Source organism: Pristis pectinata, chromosome 25 (genome assembly GCF_009764475.1).
Source record: "Pristis pectinata isolate sPriPec2 chromosome 25, sPriPec2.1.pri, whole genome shotgun sequence".
In the NCBI taxonomy this organism is placed as follows: Eukaryota; Metazoa; Chordata; class Chondrichthyes; order Rhinopristiformes; family Pristidae; genus Pristis; species Pristis pectinata.
The window spans coordinates 6245468-6272024 of record NC_067429.1 but is presented as its reverse complement, the minus strand read 5'-3'; the positions used below and the strand labels follow the sequence as shown (position 1 = coordinate 6272024).

General features: G+C 44.0%; 1 protein-coding gene across 1 annotated transcript in view; it reads left to right on the top strand.

The window, feature by feature from the left end:
• Positions 1 to 26557, top strand: part of LOC127582937 (plexin domain-containing protein 1-like) — a 245554-nt gene that overhangs the window by 200997 nt on the left and 18000 nt on the right. Inside the window, exon 12 of the mRNA XM_052038593.1 lies at positions 4337 to 4372. Within this exon, the coding sequence (XP_051894553.1) occupies positions 4337 to 4372 (36 nt within the window). The remainder of the gene's footprint in view (positions 1 to 4336; positions 4373 to 26557) is intronic.

The window sequence follows — 26557 nt, the reverse complement described above, 5'->3', positions numbered from 1 at the left end:
GATGGACTCTGACCTCATGATCTACCTTGTTGTGTCCTTGCACCTTATTGCACTGCACTTTCTCTGTTGCTGTGACACTTTACTCTGTACTGTTATTGTTTTTTACCTGTACTACCTCAATGCACTCTGTACTAACTCAATGTACCTGCACTGTGTAATGAATTGATCTGTACGAACGGTATGCAAGACAAGTTTTTCACTGTACCTCGGTACAACTGACAATAATAAACCAATACCAATACCAATAAAAGTTGCTGGTTTTCACCTTCCGCCATGGTCCCTGATACAACTGCCTGCAGAATGTGCAGCTGCCACATCCTTGCTGTGCTGACTGCTGGAGAGTAACTCGGACCTTAAAGGACATTTTTCAAGGCAGCTGCAGTGTTGCAGCACAAAATGTTACTGTGGAAATGAGGGAAAATAGGGCAGGGAGTGAGAGCCATGGTGTTGAACTGTGTGTCTAGGGAGTAGTTATGCAATGGTCTGGTTCATTGGGCCCCCGAGCCACAAGTGGCCCCCAAGCTACTGTTAAGTACAGGCTTACCAAAGGGCTAGTGACATCAGCACCTTGCATAAGACAGGAACTTTACGCATTGCCTGTGATCCTGTGGACAGGAGAGAATGTAGGTGTTGTGGGTGTTAGTCACTCTCCACAGCCCATGATAATCACTTCAAACTGAAATGCCTTTGTTCTCAGGTTTATTTGAGTATGTGCAAGGAACTCACACAGATACAGAGTTCAGGATGACTTAAACATCACAACTCATACAGTAATTACCAGCATCATTACGTGAGACCTGTGTCATCCATTTCTAAGTTTACTTATCAAAGGGCAGGTACAGTAGTGTAGCGGTTAGCATAACGCTATTACAGTACCAGTGACCCAGCAAACACACAGTGAAATGCATCTTTTAGCGTAGTGTTCTGCGGGCAGCCTGCAAGTGTCGTCGCACTTCCAGCGCCAACATAGCATGCCCACAACTTCCTAACTCATATGTCTTTGGAATGTGGGAGGAAACCGGAGCACCTGGAGGAAACCCACACAGACACGGGGAGAATGTACAAACTCCTTACAGGCAGTGGCCGGAATTGAACCAGGGTTGCTGATGCTGTAAAGCGTTATGCTAACCGCTATACTACCGTGCCTGCCTCAACATCTTCAACATGGGCAAAGTATTGTCGTCCCAGAGGAGAACATTTAATTTGAGTCCCTTTGCCAATTTGCTGTGATGTTTGCTACATGCTTTACTGTAAGTGAAAAACACGGGTCATAGGTTACACCTCCAGCAGTCACTTTCAGTAAATGCTGAAATAGTTACTATGATATTAATGCCTCCAAAAGATGTATGTATATGCTAGGCAAATGTCAAACACGCTAAGGTGTTCAGACTAATATCTCAATGGTCACAAATCAATCAAGAAATAATCACTGGTGCATTTTAACATAGGCAAAGCAGCTTTTGTGCACTAGTTGTGCATAAAGATGGTGAGCAAACAGATTCAATTTTTAGGCACTGAGCACTTTAATCCACATAAATGCCCCACAAACTGACCTATACCTGTTTTCTATCAGTTGCTGAAAGTTTGTGTTACTTGGTGAGATGAATAGACCAGAGACCAGCCCAGACCAAGTCGAGGTTAGAATTTGCCTGACATAGTGGTGGATGTAGAGTTAATAACTGGCTTCAACTGGATAAATACTAAAAGGTCAGGAATTGCAGATCTGTGGAAAGTACTGGGATGAGGGAGTAACTGAATCGCTCTTCGTAAGGTCCTGTTCGAAGTGGATGGGCAATGTGGGCTCCTTTGAACGGAAAGGCCGGTGAGTAAATATTCACGCAAGTCTTCGACTTGCTGTCATTTAAGCAGTTAAAAGCCTGAGGTTCTGAAAGAAGTGGCCAGTAATATCCAGCAAGATCCAGCCCAGCCAGTCCTTGGGATTGGAGTCTCTTTAAACATTAAACTCTCAAATCTGCTCTGAACAAATCCAGAAGAAAGTTATAGGAGTTATTTAAGAAAATAATATGTATTCACTTTTGTTGGTAACAGTAGTCTTTTAATTATATAAAGCAGTAAAGGGAGTAAAGTTGACTGCCTGTCATGTATCAGGCAGTTGGTTAAAAATGATTCAGATTGCTTTCCATTTAGTTTGCCAAGAAGATTGGCAGTTAGTGACCGATGGCTGGTTAAAGGTGTGAGAGGCCACATGATGTAATATTCTGCAGGGTCCAACCAAGATTGGCAACACCAGAGTCTCATATAATGAAGGAGGGTGAAACTGCACTGAAGTGTTTCTCTGTTGATGTGAATCTCTGTGGAACTGTTCAAAGTGCAGCTAACCTTTTGTTAGATCCGCTGTTTTTTTTTATCTTCTTCCTCAGAATTGTTTGGGCAATCTGCCCACATATTTAATATCCTAGGGAACATCATTCAGGATTTGCCATGTGTTTCACAGTTGGATCCATTGTATGAAAGGAATATAAATTGTAAGCAGTCTAGTCAGCTGTCTTACATTTGATACAATATTTGCAATCAATGAATCTGTTCCCATTGAGTGGGAATGTTTTGACTTGGAGTCAAAACTTTAAGTCAAAACTTTAAGTTTGATTTTAAGTTAAACCAGGACAGGACTTGCACAGTAAATCGTAGGGCCCTGGAGAGTGTTGTAGAACAGAAGGACTTAGGGGTGCAGGTACATACTTCCTGGAAAGTGGAGGCACATATAGGCAGGGTGATGAAGAACGTGTTTGGCACACTTGCCTTCATCGGTCAGGGCATTGAGTACAAGAGTTGGGACATTATGTTACCACTGTACAAGACTTTGGACAGGTCGCCCCTGGGATACTGTCTGCAGTTCTGGTCACCTGGGTGTAGGAAGGATGTCATTAAACTGGAAAGGGTGCAGAAAAACATCATGGGGATGCTAACAGGACTGGACAGGTTGAGCTGTAAGGAGAGGCTGGATAGGCTGAGACTTTTTTCCCTGGAACATTGGTATTGGTTTATTATTGTCACTTGTACCGAGGTACAGTGAAAAACATGTCTTGCATTACTGATCATACAGATCAACTCATTACACAGTGCAGATACATTGAGCTAGTACAGAGTGCATTGATGTAGTACAGGGTAAAAACAATAACAGAATACAGAGTAAAGTGTCACAGCTATAGAGGAAGTGCAGTGCAGGTAGACAATAAGGTGCAAGGTCAAACAAGGTAGATTGTGAGGTCAAGAGTCCATCTCATCGTATAAGGGAACCATTCAATAGTCTTATCACAGTGAGGTAGAAGCTGTCCTTGATATTGGAGGTATGTACCCTCAGGCTCCTGTATCTACAACCCTATGGGAGAGAAGAGAGAATGACTCGGGTGGGTGGGGTCTTTGATTAAGCTGGCTGCTTCACCAAGGCAGCATGGGGTATAGACAGAGTCCATGGAGGGGAGGCTGGTTTCTGTGATGTGCTGGGCTGTGTCCACAACTCTCTGCGGTTTCTTGCGGTCCTGGGCAGAGCAGTTGCCATACCAAGCCGTGATGCATCCAGAAAGGATGCTTTCTCTGGTGCATCGATAAAAGTTGGTGAGTGTCAAAGGGGACATTCCCAATTTGTTTAGCCTCCTGAGGAAGTAGAGGCACTGATGAAATTTCTTGGTCATGGCGTCTATGTGGTTGAACCAGGACAGGCTGACATAAGGCAGGACATAAGAGGCTGAGGGGTGAACTTGGAGAGATTTCTAAAATCACGAGGGGCAAAGATAAGGTGAACGGTCGCAGTCTTCCTCCCAGGTAGGGGAGTCAAAACCAGAGGCATAGGTTTAAGGTGAAAGTGGAAAGATTTAGAAGGGACCTGAGGGGCAAGTTTTTCACACAGAGGGTGATGGGAAGATGGAACAAGCTGCCAGAGGATGTTTTAGACGTAGGTACAATTAAAATGTTTAAAAGACAATTGGACTGGTACATGGTTAGGAAAGGTTTAGAAGGATATGGGGCAAATGTGGGGAAATGGGACTAGCTCAAGTCAACCACTTGATGGATGAGTTGGGCCGAAGGGCCTGTTCCCATGCTGAATAACTCTAAGACTCTAAAGGAGGATTGTTGATTATCCAGGAAAAACATGGAAACCACTTTGAGTCGTGTCAGAGAGAAACAGAAATTCAGAGGGCTAGACAAAAAGAACAAATTAGATTCAGAGAAAACTCAGTGATTCAGATTTGTTGATAAGAATAGGTATTGTTATATTTTCAAATGAAAAATCAAAGCACTTATGTTTAGACCTGAGGTTACTATTGTGCATCAACATGGGCATTCTTGCTAATCTGTTTCTTTCTATTTCTTCCAGATGACACTAAATTGATCTTCCACGTGAGGGATGATGGTAAGTGTTCAGAGTCTCTTCGTGTTGGGAAACCTTTTCCCTCTGGTGAGCAGATTAGTCACCAGAGGAAACTGAGCTGAAGTAAATGGCATCAGGACCAGAGGGGAGAATTGGGGTATTTATATATTTTCAACCAACTGTTGACATCTGGAAAGTGCCACCAGAAAGGGAGGAGAGAGCAGGTTCGGTGGCAACCTTCAAAAGGGAATTGGATAAATAACTGCATAGCAGAAATTTATCAGCTGATGGGGAAAGAGTGAAGCTAACGGAGAACTCAAAGAGCCAGTAGAGTTATGATGCATTGAATGACCTCTTTGGAGCTACATTGTATTGTGTTTTTTTTAATTATTTGTGCATCCAGTTGGTAAATGGACAGGAAGTTGTGCGATCACAGTGATATCTGTCCTCTCATTATGTACTCCCTCCACAGTCACTCAGCACTACGTGTAAAATCTACCTCTTTCTCTTCATATTCTAAGTAATAATGGCTCAGTTCCTTTCACAGCCTGTGCTGATTCTTTTATTTTCTTCATACACCATTAACAAGGCTGCCCATCCCTAATTACTTTTGAGGGGGACTTGCCATCTTAAACTGCTGCCAGTCTTGTGGTAAGGGTGCTCCCAAACTGCTGTTTGCACGGGGGTTCCTCGACATTACCACGGCAGCAATGAAGGAACAGTGATATATTGCCAAGTCGGAATGTTGTGTGCATGACCACACCACCAGCTTCAAGAGCAGCACCTTCCCTTCAATTATTCTGTTCTTGAACCAACCGGCACAACCCTAATCACTACAGTTTAGCAACACTATGAGCACTTTGATCACTAAAATATACATTTTTTTTGTTCTAATTGTGTTCTTTCTTGTAAAACTTGTGTTTAATTTATGATTTTATCATGAATGCTGCTTAAATGATGCTATGTGCCTGTGATGCTGCTGCAAGTAAGTTTTTCATTGCGTACATGTACTTCTGCAGATGACAATGAACTCAACTCAACTTAACCCGCTGAAAGGAAACTTGTACGTGCTCCCATGCACCTACTTCATTGTCCTTCTTGGTGTCAGGGTTCAGGGATTTGAAGAGGTACAGTCAAAGAAACCTGGGTGTGTTGCTGTATCTTGTAGATGATGCACACTGCAGCCACAGTGTGGTTATTGTTTAATGTGGAGGGTTCTGGAAGGGATGATGCCAATTAAGGGGGCTACCATCCTAAGTGGTGTCAGCCTTCTCGAGCACTGTTGAAGATGGAGTCGTCCGAACAAGTGGCAAGTGTTCCATAACCCGACCTGTGGTATTTTAGACGTGGAATTTGTGTGGAGAGTCAGAAGGTGGTCAGTTCTGTTGCTGATAAATATCAGTGCTGGAAATTAGCTCCAGATTCTGCAGGCAGGGTTTGTATTTACAATCACCAATATCGAGTTTCAATTATTTCAGTTTTTTTCAAACGAAAAGTCAGAAATTCATTGTTGGTCTAATGCACCATAAGCACATATACAATAGCAATTTCACATCCAAATCTGCTTCATAAATTCAATGGATCCCAATTTCAAATGCTGGATTGAGGATGTGACTACTATATGCACATTCAACAGAAGAGAATGTGTTTCTTATGTCCATTCAAACACACGCTTGTATCTTCAACAAGGTTACCAGCAAGCAACCAACGACAATTTTTTACCTCTACTTTTCTGTTTGAAAGAGGATTGTAAGAAGACTTTAGTTGGATTGAAGGGATGTGCCACAGATCTGTTCCTAATTGTTTTCCCAATGTGGTGCCAATTTTGCTGTCATTGGCAAGCTTCTTAATGGGTCCCTCCTTTCAAGCCCAAGTAATTGATATGTAACCATAAAACGCAAGGACTTGGTGCTGAGCCCTGTGGAACCCTATTGAATCCAGCCCTCCACTCACAGCTTTCCACTGACCATTGCCCTCTGCTTTGTCATAGAGCCAGTTTTGGATCCATCTACCACTTCTCGTCAGATCCCAGAGGCTTTAACATCTCAAGCGTTCTCACGCTAGTGGAGAGGTTTAGATAAATGTTTTACTTCCAGTTTCTTCAACCAGTCTGCCTTGTCATATTTAAGATTGGTTGGTGAACTTTAATTTTGTTTGCAAATAATAGCCTATAACTTCTCCTTTACCAAATAACACCAGAAACCCTCAGGTGCCAATGTGCATTTTTGTTGTTGAATATGAGCCACTCAGGACTAAGGCTGGGTCCAAGGGGTTCAGAGTGGGGGGGTTGATGGTGACCAAAGGGAGCTGAAGGCCCAGGATTATGTCTTTAGGTAGGGTAGATGAACAAGCTAAGTGGGAGAGAGGTTGTATTGTGCAGATAGCTGGCCTAGGACTGGCATGGTGTCAAGATCATCATCTCTATTGTGAGTCTGAACCTTGGGTCGGGAGGGTAGGTGTCAGAAACGAGACTGAGAGATTGGAGGACAGAAGGAAACAAAAATCAAGGATTTATCAAAGGATGATCTTACAAGGATCCCAAACTATCCCTGAGTTCTGAAGGCCTACTTGTCTTCCCAGGACAGTTTGACCAAATATCCCCACTGTGCTACAAAAGGAACATTTATGTCCCCATGTCTGATAACCAGATGAGTGAGTCACACCTGGAAGTCCATGGCCAAATTTCAAGGGTGACATGAAATGGCCTAGAAATGATCGCAATCCCATTTCACTTCAGGTAAAGTCAAATTTCAATCACGTAACACAAACAAAATTATGAGAGGCATGGATAGAGTGATTCAGTGAGAATCTTTTCTTCCCATAATGGAGACATCTGTAACCAGAGGGCATTGGTTTAAGGTGAAGAGTAAGAGGGTTAGGGGGGACCTGAGGGAAAGTTTTCTCACTGAGAGGATGGTTGCGGTCTGAAATACATTGCTTGACAAGGTGGTGGAGGCATGTACTTTCATTTAAAAAAACTATCTGGATGAGCACTTGAATTACCAAGGGATAGAAAGCTACCGACCCAGTGCTGGTAAATGGGATTCGTATGGATGGGTCCTTGCTGGTCGGAATGGATGTGGTGGGCTGAAGGGCCTTTTCCTGTGCTTTTTGATTATGACTCCATAAGATAAAGGGTGCATGATCAAATTTCAAGTCAGTTTTTATTACGCCTCTCTGCAGACTGACTGTCCTAGTCTCCGTGGGTTTATACAGCTGCGTAACTGGAAGAATGGCAGGATTGACTGTTCTAATAACTCTGTTCTTGGACTTGTCTGCATTATCCACAACAACACACAGATTCCCGGGAGGCTGAAGTTTCCGCTGCTGTTGTGCAGTGTTGTTATCTGACTATGGAGAGATCGAACAATGAGTGAAGGAAAGACCTGGATTGTTTAACAGTCTGACAGAAAATCAGCGATAGGTTTGTGTCTTTGCCTGCCCATCACTTTGCAATGGACAGAGTGGTCCTTACATAATTTCCTGGATATTATGCAGGAACTCTCTAAGGAGAGATGAGACTGACAGATACAATCTCTCCAAAAACTGCAAAGCACATGGGGAACATTAGAACTGCAGACTAGGACAAAATCAGAAATCGTGATCTCTAAGAGTAATACAGAGGTAAAAAGGGAATGAATGCAAATAAAGGCAAAAAGCCATAAATCATGTTTTTTAAAGCTCTTTTCTTCTCAATCCTCTAATGGTCAATCCTCTGACAAAATATACTTCTCCTGGGCCCATCACCTCTTCAGCCGGTGTGTTCCTGGCTGCAAACACCCTCCAGGTGAAACAAAAATTCCTCAGATCTCCTCTAACCCATTAACTCCTCACTTTAAGCCTGCCCTGGTTTTAAATGTCTCCGTTATGGGGATCAATTTCAAATCTCATAATTTTGTTTGTGTTATGTGATTGAACTTTGACTTTACTTGGGATTATGACCATTTCTGGACAGTTTCCCCATCACCTTGACAATGAAATCCTTGGACTTGCCAAGATCCAGGTTACCAGGATACAGATCATCCAGAAGTTCTATGGTCCAAATCCTGCTGGAAAATACTGGTGAACCATTGGTATTTACCCACCATGAATGCAAACAAGCTCAGGGCATTGACACATGTGTTTCCTTACACAAATCTTTCAGTGAAATCCCCAAAGACTGCAAATCAGAGCACAACGATGCTGACATCTCCCACCATCTACCCTGAAGACTCTGCTCACAGATCTTGTGCTGGTGTAGGCCTGGTGACCGGCAGCAGGATCCACAGATTCATTCCTTTCAATGAAGATGCTGGGTCCTGATGCAGGGTCTCAACCTGAAATGTTAACCATCGCTTTGCCTCCACACATGCTGCCTGAGTTCTTCCAACAGTTTGTTTCTTGCTCCAGATCCCAGCGTCTGCAGCCTCTCTTGTGACTTCAGTGGAATTGGAATTGGAATTGGTTTATTATTGTCACTTGTACCGAGGTACAGTGAAAAACTTGTCTCGCATATCGATCATACAGGTCAATTCATTACACAGTGCATTGAGGTAGTACAAGGTAAAATACTACAGAATGCAGAGTAAAGTGTCACAGCTACAGATAAAGTGCAGTGCAGGTAGACAATAAGGTGCAAGGTCATAACAAGGTAGATTGTGAGGTCAAGAGTCCATCTCATCTTACTAGGGGACTGTTCAACTGTCTTATAACAGTGGGATAGAAACTGTCATTGAGCCTTCTGGTACATGCTGTCAGGCTTTTGTATCTTCTGCCTGATGGGACGGCGGAGAAGAGAGAATGTCCGGGGTAGGAGGGGTCTTTGATTATGCTGGCTGCTTTACCGAGGTAGCGAGAAGTGTAGACAGAGTCCATGAAGGGGAGGCTGGTTTCCGTGATGTGAGTTGTGTTGTGAGGAAGAACAAATAATGATTAAGATTTGACAATTATTTGAGTTTGCAATAATATTTTTAATTATTTTGAAATCTTTTAGGTGATTTTTAATTTTTTTGAATTGAGACTTGAATTTCTTTATTTTATTTTTAGTAGAGTGTTTCTTAATGTCAGAGACATTTATAGTACAAAAAGTTTAGTAGCTTTGACAGCCAGCAAAGCTGGGGGTGTGGCTTTTTTCTTATCAAAAGTTTGTTGGTGAGGCTTATTCTGCTCCACTCAGGTCACGTGATATCATGCTGTGGCCATGGCGTTTGCATCAAGGGCCCTCCAACCCAGCAAGTTTACCCTTCTGTTTCTGTCTCATATTAGTTGGAGGATCCAAGCAGAGAATGTGAGCAATAGGTCCCACTTAGCAGAACCCCCACCGTTACTCCTTGGTCACCAGTATCAGAGTAACGCAGAGATTGAAGCGATTGTAATCCTGCACAAGGAGGCTCCTGCAAACCCTCTTCTCTCTCCATCTTTGAGAAGCCATGGTTCCAAATCCTTCTGATACAATCATTAGCACATTGTGTTGGGTCTCTGTGGAGATATTTGCACAGTATGGATCCGAATTCCATGTTAGACTCTGAAATCACAGAAGTTAGAAAGCAGACCATCTGGCCATTAGCACGTTCCTGCCTCTGGGAGTCTACTGTCCACAAACCAAGGGCCGTGTTTCCTACATTACAGCAGTGACTGCACTTCAGAGCTAATCCATTGGCTGTGAAAGTGCTTCAATTTGCTACATGAAATAACTGTTAACTTGCTTATTACAAGATGGAAAGAGGATATTCAGCCCATTGTGTCCATGCTAGCCCACAGTACAGCCCTGTCCTCAGTCCCATTCCCTCTCTTATTTCCCAGTAACCCTGCAACTTATTCTCTCTCACATGCCCATTAACTCTTTGATTCCTTTGCTACTAACTATACGAAAGGGTAACTTACAGTTACCAGTTAACCTGCTAATCTTTGGGATTGGAGAGCAATGTGCAAAGTCCACACAAAAAGCAACAAAGGTCAGGATTGAACCCGGTCCTCTGGAGCTGTGAGGCAACAGCACTAACTGCCGCACCACTGTGCTGCACCCCTGAAAACATGCTAAATATGGAAATTGTTCTTGTCAAAAGCCCCTCATCATCTATGCCTCTGTCTTCCACTTTTTCCCTCTCTTTCCCTCCCTACACCCACCTATTTCCTCCTCTGTATCATTGCTGGTTGCACCCACCATCACCACCCCACCTCACTACTGAAACCTTCAAAATGATACCCTGACGTTTACACACCTCAACCCATTCTCTCATTCTACGCAGACTGCCCAGTCCATCACGGGCTCGTCACTTCCTTCCACCCTGTCCATCTTCACAGTGCGTTGCGTTGTCAAGGATGCCGGCCACCCTGGCCATTCCCTTTTCTCACTTCTACCTTCTGGGAGAAGGTACAGGAGCTTGAAAGCCCGAATGTCCGGACTTCAGAACAGCTTCATCCCCACTGCTGTCAGAATCCTGAACCAATCACCCCTTTCACATCCCCTTCCTGGTGGTGCTGCCATATACGCAGACTCTCAATTCTCCCTCCCTCAGTTATTCTGTTATTGTCACTTTAGCATTTCTTTTTGCACTACTTCAGATTGCACTGCAATCTCCACACCATTCTGTTGTTTTGCGCTTATTGTATTGTTGCATTTGTTATTGCCATGTATGCTGTTTACTCTGTGAGCTTCATGTGAACAAGGAATTTCACTGGTGTATATTGACAACAAATTAATCTAATCTAACCTACCCGTTGTAAACTAGAGGCTGTGTAAACCCACTGCCAGTGTCTCGACTCACAGCCAAGTCCTGTTCACCATCCTGCTCACAGACCCACAGTGGCACCGAACATCTTCGAAATACTTATTCTCCACCCTATCAAAATGCCAGGTTTGTACCCCCTCACCTGCATACCCTCCCCCCGAGCCCAAATATGTGACCACATGAGGCTAAACAGGAGTCTAAAGAAATTCGGTTTGTCCCCTTTGACACTCACCAACTTTTATTAATGCACCATAGAAAGCATCCTATCTGGATGTATCATGGCTTGGTATAGCAACTGCTCTGCCCAGGACCTCAAGAAACTGCAGAGAGTTGTGGACATAGCCCAGTACATCACGGAAACCAGCCTCCCCTCCTTTACCTCTCGCTGCCTTGGCGAAGCAGCCAGCATAATCAAAGACCCCACCCACCCGGGTCATTCTCTCTTCTCTCCTCTCCCATCAGGCAGAAGATACAGGAGCCTGAGGGCACATACCACCAGGCTCAAAGACAGCTTCTATCCCACTGTGATAAGAATATTGAATGGTTCCCTTATACGATGAGATGGACTCTGACCTCACGATCTACCTTGTTGTGACCTTGCACCTTATTGCACTGCACTTCCTCTGTAGCTGTGACACTTTATTCTGTACTGTTATTGTTTTTACCTGTACTACCTCAATGCACTCTGTACTAATTCAATGTAATTGCACTGTGTAATGAATTGACCTGTATGATCGGTATGCAAGACAGGTTTTTCACTGTACCTCGTTACAAGTGACAATAATAAACCAATGCCAATACTTGTCATCCAGTGGCCAACCTCCAAAAGAAGTACTTGGTAGCATATTTTTGGTATCGGAAATGTGCCCCATCAATATTACCTGGGGCCCTCAAAGTTTATAGCAACCAGTTGTGGAGTCATAGAGAGATACAGCACAGAAACAGGCCCATCCAGTCCCCGCTGACCATCGACCAGCCATTTATACTAATCTTACCTTCATCCTATTTTCCCCACGTTCTACCATCTCCCCCCAGATTTTACTACTCACCTATGCACTGGGGGCAATTTACAGTGGCCAATGGACCTACCAACCCACACGTCTTTTGGATGTGGGAGTAAACTGGAGCACCCAGAGGAAAAAAATGACAATACTTCTTGACAATACTACTAGACAATACTACTAGCCTACACAGTCACAGGGAGAACGTGCAAACTTCACACAGACAGCACCCAAGGTTAGGATTGAACCTGGGTCTCTGATGCTGCAAGGCAGTTTACTGCCCAAATTGCTGGCACCAAATAGTGGTTGGTGTCCGCTGCTCTGCCCCTACCGGGCACCAGTTAGGGACCTTCTCGGCAGGAGAGGCAGGGACAGCCAGAAAGAGAGGGAGAAAGAGAATGGTTTGAAGTCAGATTTGTGAAGAGGGATGGTGAAAGGGCATTAGAGGGGAAGAGATGGAGGGATGGGACTGACATAGAATACAGAGATGAAGAAATGGACGAACTGAGAAAGAGAAGGAGAAAAAGATGAAGACAAAGGGACAAGCAAAAAGAATTGAAGGAGGGATTAACAGTGATGAGGAGAGAATGACAGACAGAGATGGAGCGAGAGAGGGAGGGAGATGAAGTGAGTGCTGAAGAGGGAGATGGAGCGAGAGATGGAGGGAGACACAGAGAGAGTGTTCACTAGGCAAAACTACAGAAACAAGCCAGAAGATACTGTTTTGTAGAAGTGAATGAAATAATAGCAATCTGATATCAGGAAAATAATTTATTGGTGAACTATTTTTGTTTAATATATTTACATTTTGAATTACTGCAACTGATTATTTTGAGGCAAAAAATCCAAAAGAATAAAATCCAATCTGCATTATTACCCTTGCATTTATTGGAATGGGTTTGTAATTCAAGTCATTTAGAACATTCTTGCCCATGCATGACCTTCGTTTGAACAGTACAATGTGCAGAGTCTCGATGGAATTAACATCTAACTGATGTAGGGGCTGCTGATTCAGAAATGAAAATCAGGCAAGGTGTATAATAGCTGATCAATTTCATATCAACATGACCCATTATCTGTTTCTCTCTGTCCTTCTGCCTTTTCCTTACTCTTTGTGTCACGGTGACTAGTTTGACATTTAAATGTCTATTCTTTAGGTGAAGAAGTGATGGGTGAGATGGAATCTAATGGTTAAAATTTGCAAACAGAAAACATCTGCTTAAGTTTGCAGAGAAATGCCTGAACATGGAAGCTTCAGTGCACCATTAAGCTGTGGTCTTACAGTCTTTCAGATATAGACAGTGTAATGATTTGCACAATGTTTTAAAATGATAAAAACAGTTTTAAATGCTATTTGCCACAGGCCACAGTTCCATTGAATTGGTCGTACGATGCTTTCATTCTGGACGTATGCTTGCAGAAGTGGCAATGAGATTGCGCATAAATTTTTAATCATGCAGGTACTCATCGCAGGTTAAAGAAACTTAAATTGACAGTTATGAGAGGAAAGTGCTTTTAAGCTGAAATTCATATTGATGGAACTTTTTCAAGAGCTCATCTTCTGAAGCTTATCCTTTCATCTTTCAAGTTTCTCATTTCATGTTAGCTGTGAATTTATATCCAGTAAAGCAGATCTCAGTCACAGACGGGCTCCTATGCGTTGAACCTATGTTACTGCCATTTCATAGAATAATAGAAAATTTACAACAGAATGAGGCCAATCAGCCCATCGTGTCTGTGCTGGTTAAACAAAGTCACCCAACCTAATCCCATCTCCCAGCACCAGGTTTACAGACCTGAAGGTCACACCTCTTCAAGTACATACCCATGTACTTTTTAAAGGTGATAAGAATTTCTGCTTCCACTATCCTTTCAGGCAGTGAAAAGAAATTTTCCTCATCTCCCCTCTACTCTTTCTACCAAATCTAAGCCTCCCTGTTTTTGATGCGTCTATGAAGAGAAATACATCCTTCCAATTTACTGTATGTAGGCCACTCAATTCACACACCTCAGTTAAGGCTGTGTTAGTTGTAACCTACTAAAATTCCCCAAAGAGATCCCAAAGCATTGGCAATGTAACACCACCATTCAAGGAAGGCAGGCAGACAGCAAACAGGACTGGCATCTAAACCTGTTAGCCTCATGTCCATCATTGGGAAATGCTAGGATGCATCATGAAGGAGCCATTAGCAAGGCTATCAGAAAATCAAAAAAAAAATCGAGTAAAGAAAACGTGCTTTTGTGAATGGGAAATCACAGTTGACAAATTTGCTAGAATTTCTTGAGGATATAACAAACAGGGTGAAAAAAGGGGACCAGTAGATGTAGTATATGTGGATTTCCAGAATGCATTTGATAAGGTGACATGTATTGATATTGGTATTGGTATTGGTTTATTATTGTCACTTGTACCGAGGTACAGTGAAAAACATGTCTTGCGTACCGTTCATACAGATCAATTCATTACACAGTGTAAATACATTGAGTTAGTACAGAGTGCATTGAGGTAGTACAGGATAAAAACAATAACAGGATACAGAGTTAAGTGTCACACCTACAGGGAAGTGCATTGCAGGTGGACAATAAGGTGGAAGGTCATAATAAGGTAGATTGTGAAGCCAAGAGTCTATCTCTTCGTATAAGGGAACCATTCAATAGTCTTATCACAGTGGGATAGAAGCTGTCCTTGAGCTTGGTGGTATGTGCCCTCAGGCTCCTGTATCTTCTGCCTGATGGGAGAGGAGAGAAGAGAATGACCCAGGTGGGTGGGGTCTTTGATTATGCTGGCTGCTTGACCAAGGCAGCGAGAGGTATAGACAGAGTCCATGGAGGGGAGGCTGGTTTCCGTGACGCGCTGGGCTGTGTCCACAACTCTTTGCAGTTTCTTGCGGTCCTGGTCAGAGCAGTTGTCATACCAAGCCATGATGCATCCAGATAGGATGCTTTCTATGGTGCATTGATAAAAATTGGTGAGTGTCAAAGGGAACCTGCCAAATTTCTTCTGTCTCCTGAGGAAGTAGAGCTTTCTTGGCCGTGGTGTCTACGTGGTTGGAACATGTAACAGATTGCTCAAAAAGTTATGTGCACACAAGGTCGGGGGTAATATGTTGGCATGGATAAAAGAGTGGCTAACTGACATGAAGCAGAAATAAATAGGTCAGTGTCAGATTGGCCTTCAGTGACAAGTGAGAAGGCATAGGGATTAGTGCTGCATCCTCAACTATTCACTGTCTGTACTGAAGGACTTGGATGAAGGGACTGAGTGTGCTGTACTCAAGTGTTCCAAAAGTACAAAGATCAAGTTGGGAGGAGGACACAAGGAGCTTGCGAAGGAATATAGAGTGGGCAAGAAATTGGTAGGTGTAGTATCATGTCGAACACAGGGGAGTGGCATTTTCAGAAAGGGTGGCAGAAGAAAAGACCAAAATATTCAATGATAAGATCTGTTTAGAAACAGTCGTGTCAGAAACAGCTGAGAAAGATAAATGAGTCAGAGCAGCTTCATAAAAAAGAAATACAACAGTATCTCTAGGGAATATAAAAGTGGGTGCTTTCAATTGGGTTTTAAACATTTTTCTCTTCAATGACTTTGTTTTTTGCCCAAGTTTGCTAACATGTTGGATAAAGTCCTGAAATAAGAAACGAACAGAATGCAAAGACTGAATTGGCCCTGGCCTCAGATTGTTTGCTGGCATGTACTGTGGGACATTGTTGGGAGAGAACCCTGAGATGGGTGCGTCTAATAGATCCCTTTTCCCAATAATACCAGATGGATGTTGAAACCCTTCATCACATTTAAAAGATATCTCAGTGAAGACTCATAGCACACCAAGCTGCAGACTGAGAGTGCAGAAGTGGGATTAACGTGTTGCAGGAACTCATCTCCAACTTGCATTCACCTGGAGCTAAATTCAAGCACATGGAGCTCTTGTCCTTGTGAAATTACCATCAGGGTGGCAGTCACCCTGACAGATACTTTCTCCTTCGGCGAAACCCCACATCTGATGCAGGGTTTCGACCCCAAATGTTGACAATTCCCCTCCCCTCACAGATGCTGCCTGACCTGCTGAGTTCCTTCTGCAGATTGTTTGCTGCTCCAGATTCTAGCAGCCGCAGTTTTCTGTGTCTCCTGATCTTATTGCCTTTCCTTAAGTAAGCTGAGAACATGGGCTTCATACCTACTTTATACGTACACATTAAATGTCCTCTGCCAGTGAGCTGCCTGGGAATGTAGTCTGTCCAACACAATGTGCAGTTCCTGAGCTGCCTTCTCAAAATCAGGAGCTCAAAACTAAGAGAAGTCATGTTTGCCCATAATGTCTAAAAATTTGAGCCAGGTTGTTCAAAACAGAAGTGTCTCAACACATAAGTTGCTCCACTCACCACAACACTCATCCTTTCTAACACAATTTTCCTAAACATGTAACAACTCTGTCCTTCCACCAAGGGTTTACTCAGTTCCAGATGTAAGACAAGTTTTCCCTTCTGCAGGCGGCTTGGCTTGAGATCTTGTTTTACAGAAGGTGCATGATCAGTTAGTCATCACACTAACATAACATGGGAAGTACGGACAAAACTGTTCCAATGCTTTTCTGAATTGCCTCCAGTCTTCCACCCTCTCTAATGATAATTTGCTCCATCTCTTCACTCCTAGGAATTTCAAGTTTCTAGGAGTGAACATCACCAATAACCGTCATGGTCCCACCATGTGAACGACATGGCCAAGAAAGCTCACCAGTGCCTCTACTTCCTCAGGAAGCCAAAGAAATTTGGCATGTGGCCTTTCACCCTAACCAATTTTTATCTCTGCAACCTGTCCGGATGCATCACGGCTTGGTATGGCAACTGCTCTGCCCGAGGCCACAGGAGACTGCAGAGAGTTGTGGACACACCTCAGCACAGCACAAGAAGCAGCCTCCCCTCCATGGACTCTGTCCACACTTCTCGCTGCATTGGTAAAGCAGCCAACATAATCAAAGACCCCACTCACCACGGACATTCTCTCTTCTGTCCCCTCCCATCGGGCAGAAGATACAAAAGCCTGAAAGCACGTACCACCAGGCTCAAGGACAGTTACTATCCTGCTGTTATAAGACTACTGAACGGTTCCCTACGATAAAGTGGACTCTTGACCTCACAATCTACCTCGTTATGGCCTTGCACATTATTGTCTGCCTGCACTGCACTTCCTCTGTAACTGCAACACTTTATTCTGCATTCGGTTATCATTTTCCCTTGTTCTCCCTCAATGCACTGTTATAATGAAATGATCTGTATGGATGGCATGCAAAACAAAGTTTTTCACTGTACCTCGGTACATGTGACAATAATAAACCAATTTACCATCTCCCCCATTGCATGCTGAGTTACACTGGCCCACTGGTTGGCAAAACATAAGCTTTAAAATTCAAAATCCCCTCATGGCCTCACTTTTCCATATTTCTGTCACCTCCTCCATCCCAACAATTCTCCACCATCTCTGTGCTCCTCCAATTCTGGTCTCTTGTTGCTGCTCCATCACAGGCAACCGTATCTTCAATTGTTGTCTGTCTAAGCCTTAGGTTCTGGATTTAACCCTGAGCCTCTCCATCTCTCCCTCCCTCTCTCAGATTCTCCATGAACATACCCCTTTGGCCATCTGTCTCTCTAATGTCTTCCATGTGTTAAAAGTTTAGTTCCCATGAAGCACTTGTGGGAAGGGTGTTTACATTTTTAAAACTGCTATGTAAGTGGACATAGTTGTATCTTTACACAATACGGTGGAACCTTCACAGAGTCCGGCATCAACTCACAAGGGGCTTTTCCCAACTCTGTGGTTCTGTTCAAGAGTCAGCCTCAAGAATGAACCACAACATCACAAATGTCTGTTCAGGGCTTATGATTTCCACATAACCAGCTCCTAATTTGAACCAGGCCATGGTGCTTAAATGTCAAGCAAACAAGAATATTGCCACGTCAAAGGGAAAGAAATGTAACTATTGGCTGGCTTAGGACTGCCTCCTGGGAGCTTTCTCTTGTCTTCTGCTGTCCAAGAGGTGGAAAGAGCAGCATTGAATAGACAGCTGGACATGCAAATCTGAGAACAAAGACCAGCTAATCAGCAGAAAGTCACAGAAACGTTGCTGAGCTGACCACATAACTACTAAGGTACCAAGAGCAGGTTAGATGTGGGCATTCAGTGAGTGACTCAGTGTTTCACTTTCCACCATCTCCAAGCCACAATGAGGAGTGCGATGGAACATTCAGCACTTGTCTGGATGAGTGCAGTTCCAACAACACTCGAGAATCTTGACACCATCCGAGGCAAAGAACCCCCTCCGACACCCTAAAAGTTCATTCTTTCTATCAATGGCGTATCAAGACTGAAGTGTGTTCCATCTATAAAATGCACTGCAGTAACTCATCAAGATTTCTTCAACAGTGTCTCCCGAACCATGACCTCTACCACCAAGAAGGTTAAGGGCAACAGGTGCATGGAGACACCACCGCCTGCAAATCACACACCATCCTGACTTGGAAATGTATTGCTGTTCCTCCAAAGCCACTGGGTCTAAATCCTGGAACTCCCTTCCCAACACACTGTGGGAGTAACTTCACCTGAAGTGGTTCAAGAAGATGGATCACCACCACCATCTCAAGGACAGTTCGGGATGGGTAATAAAGGCTGGCCTTGTCGGCGAGGAGGAGAAAGGAAGCAGCAAACTGTGAATACCAGACTTTGCTGCAGACAACGCAAGTAGCCAGCAGTACTGATCCAAGCACGTGCTGGTTGTAGCAGGTGTGAGTTGCAGACTTTGGCAGTGGTTCATTCTGGGACTGAGCAGCTATCTGTGAGTACTGGACCAACTGGCAGACTATATCTCCATCAACCAATCACGAGCAGACCGGGGCTGTACTACAATAGCTGAAACCTGGTGATTGAGGCAAAAGCAGACCAGGCTACACCTGTCTCCCACTGCCTGAGCAAAAAACGAGCTATGGAGGAACTCAGCGGGTCAGGCAGCATCTATGGAGGGAGATGGACAGTCAATGTTTCAGGTCCAGACCTTCAACTCGACTGATGCTTCTCTATCAGTCCAGATGAAGGGTCTTGACCCTTAATGTTGACTGTCCATTTCCCTCCACAGATGCTGCCTGACCCACTGTTCCTCCAGCATCTTGTGTGTTGCTCCAGATTCCAGCATCTGCAGTCTCCCTTGTGTCTTCAGCCCACCACTTGAGTTTGGCTTGTGGATGGTTTAGGATCCTGACAAGTAAGTTCTAGCACTGATGGTTAAGTATGAGAAGAAAAGCCACTGACCCCTCCATCCTTTCTACTAATAACAAAAGAATGATGAAGGAGGGATGGGGGGAGGAGGAGAAGTGATGGTGAGTACTTTATATGGTCCTCAATCTGGGCTGCAGAAACCAATCATTAATTTTATTTGGAGGTCATATCTCCATTCGAGCTTTTTTAATGCCTTCACTATGAAACCACATCTGACTTCAAAACTCTGGCTTCAGTGTCTCTTTGCAAAGAGGGGTTACATTTCAGAGCCAGTTATCGAATCATTTACTCAACCAGCAAAACAGTTCGGTCAGTTAATCAATACCAACGCCTGCTCATCATTCAAGATTTACTAACGTTAGAGTAAATCTGATTTAGGATGGTTTTTGGAACCCAAGTCTTAATCACAAGGGATTGTGATTCATTGGCAATTAATTACTTTATTGTTGGATGAAATACTGTCACAGGGACTAGGACGGCACAGTGCCTCACAGCTCCAGTGACCTGGGTTCAATCCTGATGTCAGGAACTGTCTGAGTGGAGTCCGTACGTTCTCCCTGTGACCATGTGGGCTTCTCCCAGGTGCTCCAGTTTCTTTCTGCACCCCACGCTGATTAATTGGCCAATGTATAGAAGAGACACAGGAGACTGCAGATTCTGGAATCTGGAGCAACAAACAATCTGCTGGAGGAACTCACAAAAAAGCTGGAGGAACTCAGCGGGTCAGGCAGCATCTACGGAGGGAAATGGACAGTCGATGTTTCTAGTCGAGACCCTTCATCTGGACTGAACGATAGAGGGGAGATAGCCGGTATAAAAACGTGGAGGGAAGGGGTGGATCCAGGTGAGGGAGGTGATAGGCAGAGGAGGGAGTGGGAATACTGCCAGAATATAGGACGTGATAGCTGGAAGTGACAAAGGGCTGAAGATAGGAGAGCAATGTGGAGCATGGACTAGAGGGAGGTGGGGAGGGCAGATGCAAGTAGTTTGGGAGGGGATCCAATGGGAGGAGTGTGTAGGTGATGGGCAGATGGAGAGGGTATAGGAGGGGAAAGAGACAGGATGATGGGGGCTGGGTAGTTCAGGAGGAGAGAGAGAAGGGACCGAGGAGGATCAGTTTGCTGGAGGAACTCCAGCGTCTGTGTGGGGAAAGGAATGGTCAATATTTCAGGTCGACACTCTGCATGAGGACTGCAAAGTAGTCCTCTTGTTGGTGGATTGTAGGAGAATTGGGGGAAGTTCATGAGTAGATGGAAGGGAATAGATTACAAGAAATATGAGAGAATGGGATTGCTCTGAGTGTTGGCATGGGCTGAATGGCCTCCTTCTATGTTGTATGGAAATATGCACACTTAGAGTTTTCCAAGTTAATGTGATGTATGGAAAAATAGACCAACGTGCCAGCTGAGAGCTCAGTCAGAGAAGTGCTAATGTTGCTCACCATTCACCAGCTGGGAGATTGGATGTGAACTCCACCAGCCTGGGACCGAAAGAAAGGTTTACACAACAGGAATCACTGGAAGTGGTCTGTCCATCGGGAAGCAGCTATCATGTCTGGGTCTGTTTCAGATATAAAACCTTTCCCTACAATGAGTGATTGGTCCTTAGATTTTTCCATCCAATTATTATGGGGAGTCTTGGACTTGCCCAGATGAAGATTGTTTTTAATGGGGTACAATGTGTTTCTAGGCATCCAATGAAAAAGTCCTCCCAAAACATGAGCAGAATGGCTACAATGGGGTTTGCTTTATGTCAGCAACACACTGTAACCTCAACCTTTAACAGATGTTGGCCATCACTTCATTTAATTTCCCACGAAGTCTGTTGTGAACTTGCTCCATGACAAGACTGACTAAGCCCAAAGTCACAGCTAATTTTGTGCTCTGTCCTTACCCTCAGAAGGAATCTATTTGTTGTTATTCCCTTTACAGCCAATAACAAACGGAAACTTTCTTCCCATCAGTCTGGGTAAGGTCCAACATACTTGTTCTGTTGGTTTAAGATAAGATATAAGAGATAAGGTATCCTTATTACTCACATGTACATCGAAACACAGTGAAATGCATCTCTTTGCATAGAGTGTTCTGGGGGCAGCCCGCAAGTGTCGCCACACTTTCAGCGGTAACACAGCATGCCCACAACTTCCTGACCCATACGTCTTTGGAACATGGGAGGAAACCGGAGCACCCGGAGGAAACCCACGCAGACACGGGGAGAACGTAGAAACTCCTTACAGACAGCGGCCGGAATTGAACCCGGGTCGCTGGCACTGTAAAGCATTATGCTAACCGCTGCACTACCGTGCCTTCCATGATAAACATGGAAGAGAGAAGTGACCCTAACGCCCTCAACCAGAAAAGTAATTACATCTTTCCAGTCACTTTGTCTAAATGCATCATGAATAAATCAAGTTTCCCAATGTTCTCCATTAAGGGTATTCCCTGAAGAACAAAGAAATGCCTGTGAGTGAACCAATGTATTAGCTAGTTAACCAATGTATTAGCCAATCCCTTGATCAATTCTCCCTCCTCCACCACCAATGGTGCAAATAGAATACATTTAGACATAACACAGTACAGCAGAATCTTTTTGAAAATTTCTTTTTTTACAGTTTCATCTCATTTTCTAATCCAATAAAGGTCCTTTCCCACTAACCACAATGCACGCTGGTTCCCTTATCAATTTACACCCGATTAACCTTTCACGGTGGTACACGTCAACAACTTACGTCTGTCATTTATGTAATTTCTGTGCCTGGCTGGGCTCAGCTGATGTTGCCAGGCCCTGAAGTAAAATCCATGTAAAGCAACCAACAAAAGTAGTGGGGGAGGACAATAAAATGATAGTGGTGTGATGTTCTTTGAAGTGACTCAATGATATATCACAGACTTCAGGAATAATTATATAGAAATGTAATTCTCAGAAAAATCAATGCTTTTCTGAGAATACAGTGGCTGTTATATGTCACTTTGAACGGTTATTCAGTGACACAGAAAAATATATATTATAATTTTATGCTAATTTTTATAAACATAGAAAAACCTACAGCACAATTCAGGCCCTTCAGCCCACAAAGCTGTGCTGAACATGTCCCTACCCTAGAAATTACTAGGCTTACCCATAGCCCTCTATTTTTCTCATCTCCATGTACCTATCCAACAGTCTCTTAAAAGACCCTATCGTATCTGCCTCCACCACCGTTGCCAGCAGCCCATTTCACACACTCACCACTCTGAGTAAAAAACTTACCCCTGACATCTCCTCTATACCTACTCCCCACCACCGTTTCAGCCCTGGGGTAAAGCCTCTGACTATCCACCCAATCAATGCCTCTCATCATCTTATACACCTCTGTCAGGTCCCCCCTCATCCTCTGTCGCTCCAAGGAGAAAAGGCCGAGTTCCCTCAAACTGCTTTCATAAGGCATGCTCCACATTCCAGGCAGTATCCTTGTAAATCTCCTCTGCACCCTTTCTATGGCTTCTACATCCTTCCTGTAGTGAGGCGACCAGAACTGAGCACAGTACTCCAAGTGGGGTCTGACCAGGGTCCTATATAGTTGCAACAATGCCTCCTGGCTCATAAATTCAATTTCACATTTGAAGAAGGACAATACACCATATGCCTTCTTAACCACAGAGTCAACCTGCGTAGCCACTTTGAGCGCCCTATGGACTCGGACCCCAAGATCCCTCTGATCCTCCACCCTGCCAAGAGTCCTACCATTAAGACTATATTCTGCCATCATATTTGACCTACCAAAATGAACCACTTCACACTTATCTGGGTTGAACTGCATCTGCCAATTCTCAGCCCAACTTTGCATCCTATCTATGTCCCTCCGTAACCTCTGACAGCTCTCTATACTATCCACAACACATCCAACCTTTGTGTCATCCACAAACTTACTAACCCATCCCTCCACTTCCTCATCTAGGTCGTTTATAAAAACCACAAAGAGATTTTAAACTGGTGATTGCATTACCATTTTGATTATCCTTTTGTATGGCCACAGACAGGACTTATTTTTCTCTCTTACAGCATCTTTTTCTAATACTTCTGCCACTTGATGCAGTCAGTCATACCAATGATTTCTCCATAATTTGACCTGTCTACACTGTTCAACAATAGCACCACTGCCTAGAACTATCACTACCTAAAAATTACCCCAAATCTGTCATGATAAATGCATTGTATGGTAACAGCAGACTCTCAAATTTAGTTCTTTTGGCTTCAGTGTACATAGTTTGTTAAACCAATGAATTTCCGGGCACAGGTATCCAGAGGTCAGTGTCTACAGATGATCTTCTGCCTTCAAAATTTGTTCTCATTGACTGCAGTGGAATTGAGATTCAGTGGTGGAGTTCAATGCATGACCTCTCCTATCACATGGTTAGTGCATGCAACCAAGACCAAAGTTCCACTGGCTATTTCCATATTCAGGCTACCTGAGGAAAGAGAGTGGTTTGAAAATTGTAATGCACCAATATGGGTGTTGCTGGGTGCGCTGTAGGGAAAGTCCTGCAAGATGATGGAGCAGCAGTGCATCAATGGATGTTTCAGTTAGGTACCCACCACCGGGAGCTGGAGTGGTGCCCAAGGTCTCCCTCAGTGTTGTATGTTTTACTTCTGGCGCTGCAGCTAGTGGAAACCAAGGCCGGTTCCAGGGGTCGAAGCAGAGAGTGGGCCAGCACCCAGGGGTCCAGTCAGCAGCTGGAGGGAGGTTGAGTTGGGTTGGGTCAGTGATCAGCATCCGGTCCAGAGGAGATATCTTGGACCCCATCAGATGGTTGGGGGTTTGGGGAACTGGACCCTTTGAAATCAGAGATTAGTGTGTCGGGGAGCAGAGGAGATCTGAGGGTTGGGGGATTAGAGGGTAATTACCAGTGCTATTCAAGTTGGGGTGATGGACCTATTGGGGAATGATATGGAAGGGGGGGGTGGGCAGGGGCAGAGATCAACAGATAAGAGCGGGGTCAGTGAGGAGGGGGGAGCCCAAAGATTAAAGTTAAGTAGGAGACTGACATTAATGGGATCCTGGTCTGGTGTAAGGCTGTAAACAGAGGGTTCCCAGTGAGTGACTAACAATCATCACTCCCAGGACAACGTGCACTACTTTCTCTGTGGAGCATTTATTGAGATTGTGTTAAATGATGAGAAGCTAGATAATAAGCAGGTGGAACTGGCTACCTCTTCGAGCACTGAGCTGAAACCCATCACTATATTTAAGGGCGAGCTCTCTGTTTTTATTTCAAATTTCCAACATCTGCAGTATTTTGCTTTTAAGCATGCAGCCAACTGGTGATAGGCCAGGTCCTTGGGACATGCTGTTCTGCAGCTGCCATCAGAGCAATGGTGAGAAGAGTTCAAACTCAACCCATCAAACCTGGATTTCTACCAAGTCGTATAATGCGGCTAGGCCCAGATTATTGTCTCTTATAAACCAATGCAATTTACTTCAATGCTTATAATAAGTTAAGGATCCCTTTGGAACTGTTCTGGAATTTTTCATTTGACGACCAAGGTCAGGAAATCTTAACTGAACAATTAAAGCCTCCTGTCTTGGCATGTTAGTTTGGTTTAAATGGACACAGGTGTTCAAGTTGTTGTTCTATGCAGACAGCATGGAGAACCATTTCAACTCCTGAAGGTCACATGTAAGTCATTATTTCATCCAAAGTTTGGATTTTAATGCAGTTAACGAACAAGCGATTAAAGTTGTTTCATTTTTGGTTTGGGATTGACAATACCCATCTTTGAGATCCAATTTTCCCAGTCAACAGTATTAGGGGTTGGTGATAGTAGCGTGCAGTAGTTGAATTACTGGACTAGTAATCCAGAGGACCAAGCCAGCAACCTCGTGTGTTCAGATCCCAGCTCAACAGCTGTGGGTTTAAGTCCAGTGAATTAAAATAAATTATTCTCGGTACAATTACCAGACTGTCATATAAACTCATCATGGTTCACTGATGTTCTGCCGCTTTCTGGTTCATTGTGACTCCAGATCACTATTGTTTGTATGTGGTTGACTCTTAAATTGTGCAGCAAACCGTTCGGTTCTACTGTTATCTGGCTAAAGGAGATCAAAGGTTAGCCACTGCGGTTCAAGAAAACTCACACCGCTCTCTCAGGAGGGGCAAGGAATGTTGCTTTTGCCCGCGACACTAACACAAATGAACTTCCCAAATGAATACCTGTAGGAACTGTAAAGTACAAAAATATGAGGGACATTGATGAGGTAGCCTGTGAGAAATTTTCTCCCCTTAGCAAAGGTGTCTATGGCCAGAAAGCATAGGTTTAAGGTAAGGAGTAAGAGATTTAGAGAGGACTTGAAGAAGGATTCCTTCACCGGTTGTTTGAAATTTGCAACGTACTGCCTGAGAAAGCGGTGGAGGCAGATGCACCCGCAACATTTAAGAAGTATTTAAATGAGCACTTGAAATGCCAAGGCATAGGAGAATACAGGCCAAGTGCTGGAAAGCGGGAACAGTAGAGGTAGATCCTTGATGGCCGTCACAGGCACAGTGGGCTGTAGGACCTCTCCCTGTACTGCCTGAATCTATGACTATGATAATGGTTCCACCTAGCTTCCAGAGATCCCTCCCTCTTGTACAAGCCCTGAAATGATACACGCTATCCTAGCATTAGTGATTTATTTAACATTTGATAGAAACTTAATTACTGGAAGTGCTTAGCAAGCCACTCAAGTTATCTAGGAGCTAGGAGTAAGTTCCAGCTTTGCCTATCATACTACATCCTCAGAAGGATTGCAGCATCAGTGGTGATCCAGTGTCCCTGTTTCTAATACTGACCCATTGGCACTTGAGGAAGGATCATTTCCAGGGTTACCAGGAAGCAGAGGGACAATAGGACTGTATAAAGTGTCAGCACTGACTCAATTGGCCTCTTGTTGTGCATTAGCAGTGTTTAGATGGTGCAAAGTTTGAAAGCCTTGGGCTTGAGTTGCACCAATCCTGTTGTCTTCCGGGAGTCTTTCTGGCTGAGGGATGATGCATGCCTACCTGTGCCATGTCAGAACCATCAACCAAGAACCCAGCTTGGAACACCTTCAGATACTCCACTACCACTCCCGTGGACATGAAGAATACTCATCATGGGTGTCTAGGTGGACGAAGTAACCAGGAGATGGTGGGAGAAGAAATCTCTTGGTGCCAAGCCAATGCCATAGAGGAGCAATATTGTGATTTTGAAGAGGAAGAGCCACTGTTTGATGGATGAGAAATCCCTT